The 12,842-nt window shown below is 48.4% G+C and overlaps 1 protein-coding gene across 1 annotated transcript in view; it reads right to left on the bottom strand.

The window, feature by feature from the left end:
• TRIO (trio Rho guanine nucleotide exchange factor) overlaps nucleotides 1–12,842 on the bottom strand; it is a 404,313-nt gene that overhangs the window by 41,249 nt on the left and 350,222 nt on the right. The window contains exons 37-38 of the mRNA XM_006895017.1: nucleotides 10,379–10,549; nucleotides 7,711–7,806 (exon numbers count right to left, since the gene is read on the bottom strand). Coding sequence (XP_006895079.1) covers nucleotides 7,711–7,806; nucleotides 10,379–10,549 — 267 coding nt within the window. The remainder of the gene's footprint in view (nucleotides 1–7,710; nucleotides 7,807–10,378; nucleotides 10,550–12,842) is intronic.

Here is a 12,842-nt window from a genome sequence, read left to right as displayed (position 1 = left end):
ACAGAACAGTAATCACTTCTCTCTGTGGGACTGAGACTCCACAATGCCCGGAGACCCGTCACTGCCGAACTGGCGCACACACTTGCTTTTGTTGATCTGGTTTCACAAAGCTCCTGGCGTTAAAGCCAAGCCATCGAGCCTATCCTGACTCAGTCAGATGGAGATTAGACTAGTCTTACAGGATGGAGCTTTGGTGGTGCAGAGCGGCACCACCGACCCAAAGGCTGTGCTTCTCTGGAAGTTCAAATCCTCCAGCCGCTCTGAGGTGACAGATGGGTGGCCTCCTCTCCATGCATTACAACCCTGGGAACGCACTGGAGGGTTGGCTCCAAGTTGGAAGTGACTTCATGGTAATGAGAGTGAGAGAGAGAGAAACAGTATATTTTATAGTAGTGTAGACTAGTGGCCTAGTGGCAAGAAGCTACACTGCAATCTCGAAGGCACCTGGTTCGAATCCACCAGCTGCTGTGTGAGATAAAGATGGGCAGTCTCCTCCTGTGCAATTAATTGCCTCTGAAAACCTGGAGGGTCAGCTATGGGTCAGTTCCGACCTGATGGTACACAACAACCACCACCACCAAGTGGACATGGGTTCAAACTACTGACCTTTTAGATAGCAGCTGAGCACTTAAACTCTACACTACCAGAGCCCCTAGGGGGCAGTGACATATAATTAAAAAAAAAAAAAATTCACAGTGCAGTTACAAACAGTGTTAATCAAAACATACTTAGTAAATCTGAAAACTGTGACACTGGAGGAAAAGAAACTGCAACACAAACTGCTAGTCAGTCCACTCAGTAGCTCATTTAAAAGTTAACCCTCTAATTTAAGACCACTTAGTAGCTCTGGTGGCCTACTGGCAAGAAGCTTCGCTAAAATCTTGAAGGCACACAGTTTAAATCCTCCAGATGCCCTGTGGGAGAAGGATGGGCAATCTCCTCCCATGCGATTAGTCCCCTGAAACCCTCTGGAGGGTCAGCTATGGATCGGGTCTGACTCGATGGTACCCATCACCACCACAGTATCTCCCAGTAAATTAAAAGTCAAATGCCCCTGACAGTTTTGCCTTTCTGACGGAGCAGTTGGGAGCTGGCTGAGCAAAAACTCCTGGAACTATACAAATGCATGACTTTACCTAGGGACTGTGCACGCTAGCTTAAAGCAAAAAGATCCTGCGTTACAAGCAGCCCTACTGTTCATTGTTTTATAACAGTTTAATTTTATACTGGTTTATTTACGAAGTTCATAGACATTGTTTTGTTTTTTTTTTAAGGTTAAACACTGAAGCCTTTAATATGGATTACATCTCAATGTCAAAATAACGAAAATCTTCACCACTCGGACCAATAGGCAGCATTGTGACAGATGGAGAAAGAGATGCGTTACAAGATCTCAATTAGAGTGGGAGAAAAATGTAGAACAACTAAAATCTATTAAAAAAAGATCAGACTAGTGGATTTAAAAGGACAAAAGGGAAAAATAAAATGACACTTTACATACATATTTTTTTCACACCAGATCGTTCCCATTTCCTTAAATTACCTCTCTCCACCCATCAAATTGTGTGACCCTATGATTACCCCCCACACCCGTCTTCACCCTGCTCTGCTCCCTCCTCCCGCCTTATAGCCTCGTACACGTTTTACTAGTTGTCTATTTCTACCACAATGGTCTTATACAGTATTTGTCCTTATGGGACTGTGTTAGTTCACTTAGCATAATGCCCTCCAGTCCTTCCCAAGTTAGGCAGTGATTTACAAAATCATGGCTCCTGTGTCTTTAAAGACATGGACAGTGACCGCTTCTGGGGACAGACAGATCTTTGCTGTCTGCTGTGGTTTGAGTCTTGCTGTCATTCCAAGTGGGTCTCTGACAGAAGTGACATCTGGGAGGATGTGTCAGGCTGTAATCTGTCTAGACGTCCAGGGGTCAGCTGAAGTTCATAGATTCAGTCCTACTTACTTAAACAGTGAGAAAAAGGAGAGCTCAGAGGAGGGCTCCAGGCCGCCTCGACGCAGGAGAGAAGTCACGAGCTGTGAGGGTCTGTTGGCCACACACGAGGCAGGGCTGTCTGAAGCTGATGCCCTGTGATGGGACTGGCCTTGCTGGATCGGAGTGGCAGCCGGAGGGGGTGGACGCTCGGATAAGGAGGCTGCTGTGGTTGCACAGTCTTGTCACCTTGTCACGTTTATGTCGTCTGCTTTCTTGACTGTGCTTGCCTAACTTTCTCTACAGATGATGAAGGAGTGAACAGGCCATTGTCAGCACCAAGTTAATACACAGCTGGCACCACGGGTCTTTGTAGCTCTCAGGCATCACCTGTGAAACCCTCTGAATGTGGCTCTTGCACTAAGGTCCTTCAAGTTGTTTCTTGTATGAAAATGACGGCACGGATATTCTCTCTCCACAGCTTGCTGTCAGTGTGGTAGCTGCCGTTGTCCAGGCGGCCTCAATCCATCCACAGTGAAATGAAAGGTGGCCCTGCCTGCTTTGTGTCATGTTCACAGTCGCTGAGCCCCACAGTGGGGTCACCGGCTAACTTCCATGACAGGGTCGCTGGCCTTTCTTCCTGATGGCTCTTAGCCTGCGAGTTCTGCTGGGACCTGGCTGCCGTTGTAGTGACCTCCACTGACGGAGGGTGACCTCCACTGAAGGAGGGTGGGTAGGTTGTTGTTAAGTGCGTGGAGTTGAGCACGACTTATAGCGACCTTATGAACAACAGATCTGAATCCTGCCTTTCACCCCCGACACACGTGAGCCCCCTGGAGTCTTCCTCTCCTTCGTGGACCTTCCACTTTTCCATGCATTATGTCCCTCTACAGGGAATAGCCTCTCCTAACAACATGTCCAAAGCGTGTTTTGGTAAGTTACTGCTTATTAATTAAGAGTTGAACCACTGTGTGAACTGCCTCAATTAATTCCTCCCTTACAATGACTCGTTTTCCAAATTGTGTTTCCTTTCTATGTCTTCTCCTCCAATTCCATCTGTGTAATACTTTCCTTCCCAAACTAGACAGACACATTTTCCGGGACACTTACATTCTTGAATAATTACTTATTCCAGATAAATGAGTTGGTTTCTGACATGACAGCACATAATAAAAACATCAACAACAACAAGGTTAACTACAAAGCTGCATAGGCCACATAAAGAGGTACCCTGGTAGTGCAGTGGTTAAGTATTTAGTTGCTAGCCAGAGGAAAGCTGGCTTGCTGATTCCATATTTACATTCCCCGAAATAGGGATGAATGCTCCAATTTGTTCAGAATCTACCAGCAATGTTATTTATCAACTGCTGTCCTAGTTGGTGTGACGTGGACTCTCTCACTATGCATTCCTCTAATCACATCTTCTCACGTGCTTGTCGGGCACCTTTTGGAGAAATGTCTGTTCAAATCCTTTGTCCCCACTTTACTTATGAGCCGTCTTTCTGTTTGACTGAGCTGTAAGTTTTCACTCTATTTTCTTGAGAAGGCTACCTCGACGCCAATCTTTTTTGTTTTATTTATTATCCCATTTCATTTCTTGTTTCAACTCATTACTTACTTTATGCAACTTCCTGATGGATTCGAACTGAATGCCGTCAGGACTGCAGTGCTGCTTCTCGCCACTAGGCCACCAGAGCTCCATAGTGGTTATGCGACTTCTTTCCTTTGGTTTAATTTGTTCTCCTAACATCTTTCCAAAGTACTGACGAGCAATGGTGTCTCTCTGGAAACTAAAGTGCCTCTGATATAGGCCATGGTCTTTGCTATCACTTGTTATGCATCAGAGAGATGGACAATGACTAAGGAGGATAGAAGGAGAACTGATGCCTTTGAGCTGTGGTGCTAGAGAAGAGTATTGAGGGTACCATGGACTGCTAGGAAAACAAACAAATTCATCCTGCAAAAGGTTAAAACGGGCGGCTCCTTGGAGGCAAGGATTCTGAGGCTTTGTCTGACATACTTTGGACATGTTGTAAGGAAAGATTGGTCCTTGGAGAGGGACATCATGCTTGGGAGGGAGGAGGGGAAGGCCCTCTATGAGGTGGATTGATTCAGTGACTGGGGTAATCGGGATGGGAGTGTCAGAGACAGTGTGATTGGCACAGGACAGAGCGGAGTTTAGGGCTGTTGTACATAGGGTTTCTATGAGTTGCAAGCGACTCGGCGGCACATAACAACAACAACAACAACAACAACATCGCTGCCATCAGGTTGGAAGTGACTTAGAGCTGACCCTCCAGGGGGCCTTCAGAGGCTGTAAATCACACGGGAGGAGACTGGCCACGTGGGAGCTCTGGCGGCCTGGTAGAGTGTTGCTCTGCCACAGGACTGTCAGCTAGGAGCTTGTTCTAACTGGACAGCAACGAGCAAGTGAGTGGACATCTTCAGGCCTTAGAGTTCCACAGCTTAGTTCCTAACTGACTGACAACTAACCACCATTCTCCTTCTCCTCCCCAATGCAACTAATTTCATTTTCATGGATAAGCGGTTTTGATGGATACACAGCTTTTCATGGATAAGTCAGAGTGACAATCTAATGACGAAGGTGTTCTAGCCTGAGATCACCCACAATAAAATGAATGCAATGGCTAAGGATCTCCAGTCCACGACGAGATGCGTAGTCCAAGTTCAGTCACAGCGGCCAGGCCAGGCTGAAGGACGCAAAAAGAATTCCTTCTTATGGGACTCAGTTCACTCAGCATATGCTCTCCAGTCCCTCCCCAGTTAGGTAGTGATTTACAAAATCATTGCTTCTGCCTACTATTCCATCATGTGACTGTAATAATTCCGCAATCCATTCGCTTGTGGTTGGACATCTTGGCTGTTTCCATGTTCTTGTGATGTTTCCATGTTCTTGTGATGGTGAATGCTGCTGCTGTGAACACTGGTGTGTAAGTCTCTGTGCCTCAGTTCTCATTTTCTTGGGGTATATTCCAATCAGTGAAATAATAAAACATGTATGAGGATCTAAGGGGGAGGAGAAGGGTGAGGATGGGCAGTGGGGGTGTAATCAAAGGGTCACACAATTTGATGGGTGGAGGGAGGGGTTGGTTAAGAAAACGGGAAAGACCGGTGTGAAAGACTTCAAAAAGTAAACCAGTATAAAATATTTTATACATTAAAAAAACACACACACAAAAAGAATTCATTCTTGTGAACAAAAACTAGTTCCCATGGACATCAGAGGATTAGTGACAGGATATCCATGCACGAGTTATATTTCTCTTGGAACAAGAAAAGAAGACCTATTCCAAATCACATTCCATGGCAGAGTGAAGAGGAGATGAGTCCATCACACAGTATATAAATATGGCTCCCCTGAGGAATGAAGGCACCAGTAAATGCCCACACGGATGGGATCCTGTTAAGAGTTTAACAGGCTGCATTTTATGATTCCAGTCTGCAGCTGGAAGACGTGGTGGACTTTGGGAGGCTAAGCCACTTGTCTGGTGTAACTCAACCCTACGTGGGAGATTTTGGGTCTACCAGACCCTGTGTTCTTTCTCTAGGCCAATGGCTTTTTTGCCTGTTGGCTTAAGAAGAGATATAATGACAAGAGAAATATCATTTCAATGGATAAAGTTTAAGTCCTTAGAATTCAACAGCAGCAATTAGCCTGGAAAAAAAATAGTGAAAGAAACCCCATAAGACTTCTTCACCATTGGGATTATCTGCCTGAATGAATTACAAATGCAATAACGTTCATTTAAAATAGAGTGCAATTAAATATGTATGGAAACTTGAGTAACAGGTCAGCAAAGTGCTGCCTCCCAACATTTCCGGGGGAAAGCTCTCAGCTGTCTGGTACACTGATACTGCTGAAGGTGGTGTGGAGTTGAATACAGAAGATTTTAATGATCACATAGTTGATGGGTATACATGACTTCTTAAGGTATGTAAAAGTGCTTAAAGACACAGTAGATACAGAATAAATATCTTCTGTTAATAGACTTGTCTCTCAGAGAGAGTGCTTGTAACTCAGTTCATACTGGAATAATTTCAAATTCAACTGAACTCAGTAACGGTTGGGTTTGTGGGACATTTATCAAGTACTAACAACCTTCTGTTGAATTCAGGGCTTATGAGGTCCCTTCCAGGTCACAGCAAGACTGTCCAGTGAGAAATGTCCACTGCTGTCAGGTGATCTGTGCTGGCTGTTACATAATTCTCACTTGATCTCATCAATCCATCTCACTGGAAGCTATTTATGGGCGGGAGAAGAAACTGGAATGATATATCAGGTGTGTAGCTAATATTAACTGAAGGAAGACAAGGTTCCTAATTGTAAAAGCATGATACTTGGATCTTGATTCCAACTCTCTGTGGCTTTATACCGTTAGATAAAACGGTACACAAGCAATGAACATGGAAACCAGAGCGCTGGTGGCATAATGTGTAGTGTAGTATTTTTAACTAGAAGGTCAGTGATTTGACCCACTGGCTAGTCTGTGGAAGAAGGAAGGGTACTCTCTGACCTGTAAAGAATTAGTCTTGGAAATCTGCTGGTGGGTTGTGGAGTTGGAATCCAGTCAGTGATTAGTGAATATTAATTGTTTACAGCAATGGAAAATAACGCAAATACATGTATCATTGGGGAGTTATTTCAAGAAATTCTAGCGGCATCACAGCTCTTCTACCGAGAGCCTGCCAAGGTTTTTAAAGCTGCTTTCCTCATCTGTAAAATGAGTCAGTTTTATGTAGTGGGCTTGTTTGAGGAGTATATACATTTTCATAGTTAGCAGCATTACTATCTCTGCATTCGCCTTGTTGTTGTTATGTGCTGTCGAGTCGTTTGCGACTCGTAACGACCCTATGTACAACAGTCCTAAAAACAAGAAGAAAGGAGTACCAATTTAGGAAGAGACAACAGATGCACTAACAAGTTTCCATGTTTTTAAAATTTGGAGGAATCCCTTTGGGGATGAAAAGCGTGCACGCACACACAGTATACACTGGGACATGCCTGGAAGGGAACCTGGGAGGGGCTGAAGGATGCTATTGTGGGGAGAAGATGACCTAAAAGACATTAAACAGCTTTACGGGGGTTGAGGTGTATACTGATCTAGAACGTTGTTACCATTAGTGGTTTTCCAGGAGAGCCAGGCAAAGTGAACAATGGTTTTGAACTGAATTGCTTAGAAGTGCCTCAGACCATAAGCCAAGTTCACTGTCATCAGGATGGCTGTGACTCGCAGTGACTGCCCTGCACTGGGTCTCCGAGGATGTACCTCCAAAGGGGAGGAGACGGCCTCACCTTCTCTTGGTGCGCGGCTGGTGGATTTGAAATGCTGGAGACACGTGGCCTTTTAGTTAGCGACAGGCGAAACCCCCAAAGCTCCTAGTGCCTGTTGAACTTCAAAGACCCAGCCTCCTGTTTGGGAGCTTTTAGCAAATGAGTTCAAGCTGACCTACTGCTGACATGGAAACCAGTAGAGAAAGAAAGTGCTTCCCAAGTAACATAAGCCTTTCCCTTTTGTCTCTCATTCACCCTCACAGAAGAAACCAGAGTGTAAGGAAATCCACCGAGGGCCTCTCTGTGGGTCCCGCAGACCCCAGCCCATCGTCAGACTAGACCGGGACCGGCCACATGTGTGGTGACAGCCAGGCCTGCAGCCAGGCTGTCCTGACCACACTCAGCAGGCCCAAGGGGTCATGGCCAGGGGCAGACCACTCTCCAACAGGGCATGCGAGCGGCTTCCAGATCTCAGCCTTTCTCTTACCATCTTGCTTTTCACCAGCTCCTCAATGGCGCTGACCAGCTCGGCGGCACTCGGTGTTTCGGAGCTGGTGGGGCGGACCAACAGCCGAGAGGAGGCCTGAGGAAGAAGTCCAGACAGAGAGAGAGGGGGCCGGGGAGGGGAAGGGCTTACATTAGTAACCGCACCGACCATACGTTTTCTGCAAACTGGGTCTCTCTCTCTATTTTTTTAAAAAAGCAATTCCAGACCAAAAAATAAAAAAAATAAAAAAAATAAAAAGACCACAGGTTTGTCTTTGTTTGCATTTATTTCGAACCATCCTTTCTCACTTACAGGATCCTGACGTGGAACGTTAGAGAGGACCTGGGAGACACGTGCCAAGCAGATCCAGCCTGTTTTTAATCTGCAGCGGGGTAACATCACCGTGTTTCTCAGGGAGGTGACTGGGCAGGGGGATAGCCTAGCTGTAAATTTCGAAAATTCTGGCCAGGCTATTGTCAAGGAGGGGAAAAAAACCCCTCAACCAAGCCAAATCAACAACAACAACAACAACAACAAAAAACCTCAACACAGCAGAGTTTGATCCAGGAAAGATGAAAGACTTTTAAGGGCTAGTGAGTGAATCTTTAAATAATCAGGAATGGAATGAGTGTAATAAAAGTGGCTTAACCATGTTGCTGGGGTGGGGTGAAGACCCAAAGAAAAATAGCAGGGGGAAGAGAGGAGCCAGGGGCGCCGACCAGACGGGAAGAGGGGGGACGAGCTCACCATTGTCTGTGCCATCCATTTCCCCAAGATTAGCGCAGAGTACAGAAGGGTCTGCGGCCTCACAAGCTAGCAGATGCCATTTAGGGCTAGACTCGAGGGGTGAAGGGGTCGACAGGGACGGGGGCTGGGCTACTTCAGTGACACCTCAGTAATTAGCAAACAGGGTGCGTTTGCGGATTACTTGCATGGGGGTGAAACTGGCAACTGGAAGAGGGGGCGCAATATGAACCTTGTTTCATATTAAGGACAGCAGGGACGCATGCGACAGGGGTCTGCTGTCCTGCAACGCGGCACCCACGTGAGACACAGATGTGAGCACGGACCATGGTGGGGCGTTCACAAGAATGAGCACTCCGCCAACAGACGTGGGTGTGGGCTCGTGAGGTGACGGGTGGTTGGGTGGGGGGGCGAAGAAAAACAGAGGAAGAGGAGGGGAAGAGAAAAAAAAAAGTCAAATGGAAAGGTACGGAAACTGAGCCAGAACAGACATGGGACATAGATCAACGTAATGCTGCAGTGAAAGTTCACAGAAAGAGAAAACAGAACAGAACAAAAAATTAGTCACAAGGTATTATACTGACTGGGCACATCGCTACAGAGCTTTCTTTCTTTTTTTTTAAATGAAGAAGTGCTATTGATAATATTTGATGAAGCCGCACAATAATCGATTAATGAGTACCAAATAGAAGACTACCACACAGTCCCCTCTAAATGGAGAAAACCACGCTCTTCCAGCACGGCTGGGCACTTTGCTGTCTGGACAGACATTCAGATTCAGGCATTTCCGCTTTCTCAAGAAAGGTACAACTTAGCCCGCTGTTCCTATCTAGGTTAGGGATTGTCAGAAAAACAGCCTGGCCCCCGCGTCCGGCCCGTCTTGCTGTGCATAGGGTGACCAGTCCTTTTCTCTGGTCACCTGGGGGCCTCCCTGCTTCCTGTCCCCCATCCTGATGGCACGACCCAGGCCAAGCCCCAGCACCCTTCTCAGACCCCCTGAGCTCCTAACGGGTATGTGTGTGAGGGACACAGGATGCTGGAGGAGTGGCCTCTGGACAAATTCAGCGCTGGCCTGAGCCCAGCCGTGACCGCTGAGCCTCCCAGCGGTCAGTTACTGGAACTCAGAAGAGTCTGGTTCAGCAGAACACAGGCAAGCCAGCAAATGCCTGCTTCAGGACTGCGGAGGAGAGCGGGAACGGAGAGGAGGGGGGAAAAAAGAAGAATGGAGGGGGGGGAAATGTGGAAAACATCTGTTTTATTCAGAAAACACAGTGACTGCCAAAAGAGCGAAGCAGAACCATTGTAATGACTTCACAGCAAGGGTTTTCAACACCTGACCGTCGTGGGGCACACGGCAGGGCCGGGCAGGGCATGTGGACGGGGCTTCCTTCTGGCGATTTCGCTTGTGGGGTTCTGCAGCTGGGACGCTCACCATCACTACAGATTACAACGTAGCGGCTCCAGACAAAGAGTGACTTCTCTGGTTCCGAAGCCTCGGCATCCACCACGGAGCAGACCCATGGGGCTCACCCGTCCCTACACTTTCCCAGCCAGCCCACGTCCCACTCTTTCTGCTAATTCTACGCAGCTACACTTGACAAGCTTGTAGGAGGTGGGCAGCCACAGGACCTCAGGCCTGGAGCGGCCCCGCTGCACCTGGGCAGCCTGCCCAGGGAACCCCCTGACAGCTCTCCCTGCTGGGCAGAGAACGTCAAAGTACTCTTCCACTCCGGGGGGCTCCCAGGGAGCAGGGATGGGGCCCCGGGCCGTGCACCCTGTGTGGACTTGGCGGCGAGAGGGGGGCCAGTCAGTCTGGGGTGGCACCCCGTTCTCCCGGCGGTCTGGTCCATAAGGGAGGCGAGGCTGCTGTGCGGCTCTGCCTCCCCTGGAGCCCCGAGTCTGGCCGCGGCCTGCCCCCCTTTACCTTGTCGTCCTGGGAGTCCGGCTGGAGAAGGCTGTGCTGCTGGATGGCCATGGGTGGCGGCAGGGGCACAGCGTCGGCGCCCTCCTCCCCTTCCTCCTCTCCGCAGCTCTGCATCCCCGACGAGGATGACTTGGACAGGGTGCCGCTGCTGAGACCCTCGTTCCGGCCCCTCTGCAAGCAGACCAGCAAGCGTTCATCACACCACCATCAGCGTGAGGCCAGCGCGAGACCAGCACGAGGCCAGCGGCCCTACGGGACTACTGACCCAGCACAGCGAGGGAGGACAGAAGTCGATCAAACACTTTTCACTCCTGCTTTCTCTGGCTGTCCTGCTTGCCAACGCGCACAATGCCAAGTGAGCGTGGCTTTCCATTCGTCAGCCGGAGCACAGCTCACGGCCACCAGCCAGTAACAGCAACAGCAAAAGTTAAAAAGCTTCCCCCCCCAGAGCTCCCACGTCAGTCCCACGCATCCAAGCCAGTTCCTTTTACGACAGGTACTTTGTTAAGAGCAAAACTGCCTGAAATAATGCTATGAGGTCACAAAAGAACCACAACCTAAGACACACTTTCAGAAACCTGATTTAAAGGTCAGAGTGTGTTGATATGATGTATCTCTGAGCCAGGATGGACCCGTAACTGACCCTCCAGCGCGTTTTCACAGGCAGTAAATTGCATGGGAGGAGACTGTCCATCTCTGTCCCGTGAAGCAAATGGTAGATTTGAACTGCGTAGCTCTGTGTGGGCAGAGCAATTCCTTTCCACTATGTCACCAGCACTCTTTAACGGCACACTAGTTTTCTTCTACTCTTGGAGACAAATTTCAGTTTTGCTTCTACTAAGACAAGGATTTAATAAAATAGATTTGTGAGGATGTAATAAGCAATTAAAAGTTAATAACAAAACTAAGCTCAGGACAGAACCCAGCAGAAAAAGTATGTGCAAAAGAGATGAGGGGAGCACACCTCCTCTTTCTGCTCTCTGTGGGATTCTCTATGGGACTGGGAAGGGTTTGAGGCCTCTGAGCAGGAGACCCCAGGGCAGCTCACTGCTGGCCCCACGCCGAGAGGGCCTCGCCACCAGGGGTTACTGTTTACTGTGATGTCCTGGTCGACCTCCACAGGCTTATCCTGGGAAAATGCTAGTGTTTACTATAAGCAATTTATTGCACTCTGAAGATAATGTTGTTGTTTTTTTTTTTTTAAACAAAGAAATCACAGGGTGGCAACTCAGCCTCGATTAAGTCCAAAGGCACCCTTGTTTTCCAACAGTGTGTGCCCATCTCTGGGTCACGCCTGGTGATCCCTACAGTATTTCAAACTTTTCATAATGCGTTTCTAGATGTAATACACTACAGTATTGTGCAAATCTAACTTTGATATGCACTGGATAATGAAGAGAACCTGTGCCTCACTTTACAGTGACATCCTGTTTATTTCAGTGGCCAGAACAGAGCCCACAGTGTTTCTGAGGTCTGCCTGAGGTGACTGGCAAAGCAAATTAACCGACCATTTTCCTCTCAGGATAAGATGTACACATAGGAAGAGAATATTCTACAAGTCGTCCTGAGGTGACAACTCAGAGACTTTTTAACCTTCTGTGACACGGAGTGGTCCCTGCTGGTCTGTGTTCTGTGGTGTCCACAGGGGAAGCAAAGGGGAACAGGGCTGTAGCAGCCCAGCACCCTTCCTTCAAGCACTGGCCACAGCTCAGCAGGAATGTGCTCGGCCATAGATTTCATTACGAGAAACCCCAGGAGGGTCTCAACCATGCTTCGAGGATGCAGCTGAGTCTAACGGGGGCTCTACAGGGAACTTACTCGGCATACGTGCCTCTGATGACTGCTGGGTAAGCATGCAAAAGCACGTGACGGCAGCCACGGTGGTGGGAGAAGAGAAGGGCATGGCCGGGTGGTGTGAACACACCTGGCTGATAACAGAAAAGCTGGGGGTTCAAGTCCTCCCAGGGGCACCTCAGAAGAGAGAGCTGGACAGGGACTTGTGAAGACTGAAGACCTGGTGGAGCACAGCTCTGCTGTGAGCACACGGGGTGACGAGGCGTCGGCAGTGACTCCATGGCCCTGGGAGAACCTCCACTAGCAAGCCATGCTGCTGCTATGAGCTGCCACGGAGTGAACACTGCCTCATTGCAGCTCCGTGTGTGCAGAGCAGAGCTGGAGACTGCTGGGCTGGCTGTGGCCAGCAGAGGCAACTCCTATGGGTCTGAACCTGGGAGGCTGAACCATTTATCTTCCAGATGGAAGCTGTGCGCTTGATGGTTTAATCATGAGACAAACACTAACCTCTGACAACTTAGAAGGGGAAAGGACAGAGAATGTGAGTGCTGAGCCCTGACACTGCACGCAGAGACGCCTTGCAGCCAACAGAGGCAGCTCCGGGGGCTCTGAACCGCGTACCTTCCAGATGGAAGTCCTGCACTTGATGGTTTAAACAGTAGACACTGAC

This window comes from Elephantulus edwardii, unplaced genomic scaffold (assembly GCF_000299155.1).
Source record: "Elephantulus edwardii isolate Elephantulus edwardi_28Jun2011 unplaced genomic scaffold, EleEdw1.0 scaffold00153, whole genome shotgun sequence".
In the NCBI taxonomy this organism is placed as follows: domain Eukaryota; kingdom Metazoa; phylum Chordata; class Mammalia; order Macroscelidea; family Macroscelididae; genus Elephantulus; species Elephantulus edwardii.
Note: the sequence above shows the minus strand (reverse complement) of the source record. Positions and strands in the feature narration are given on the sequence as shown.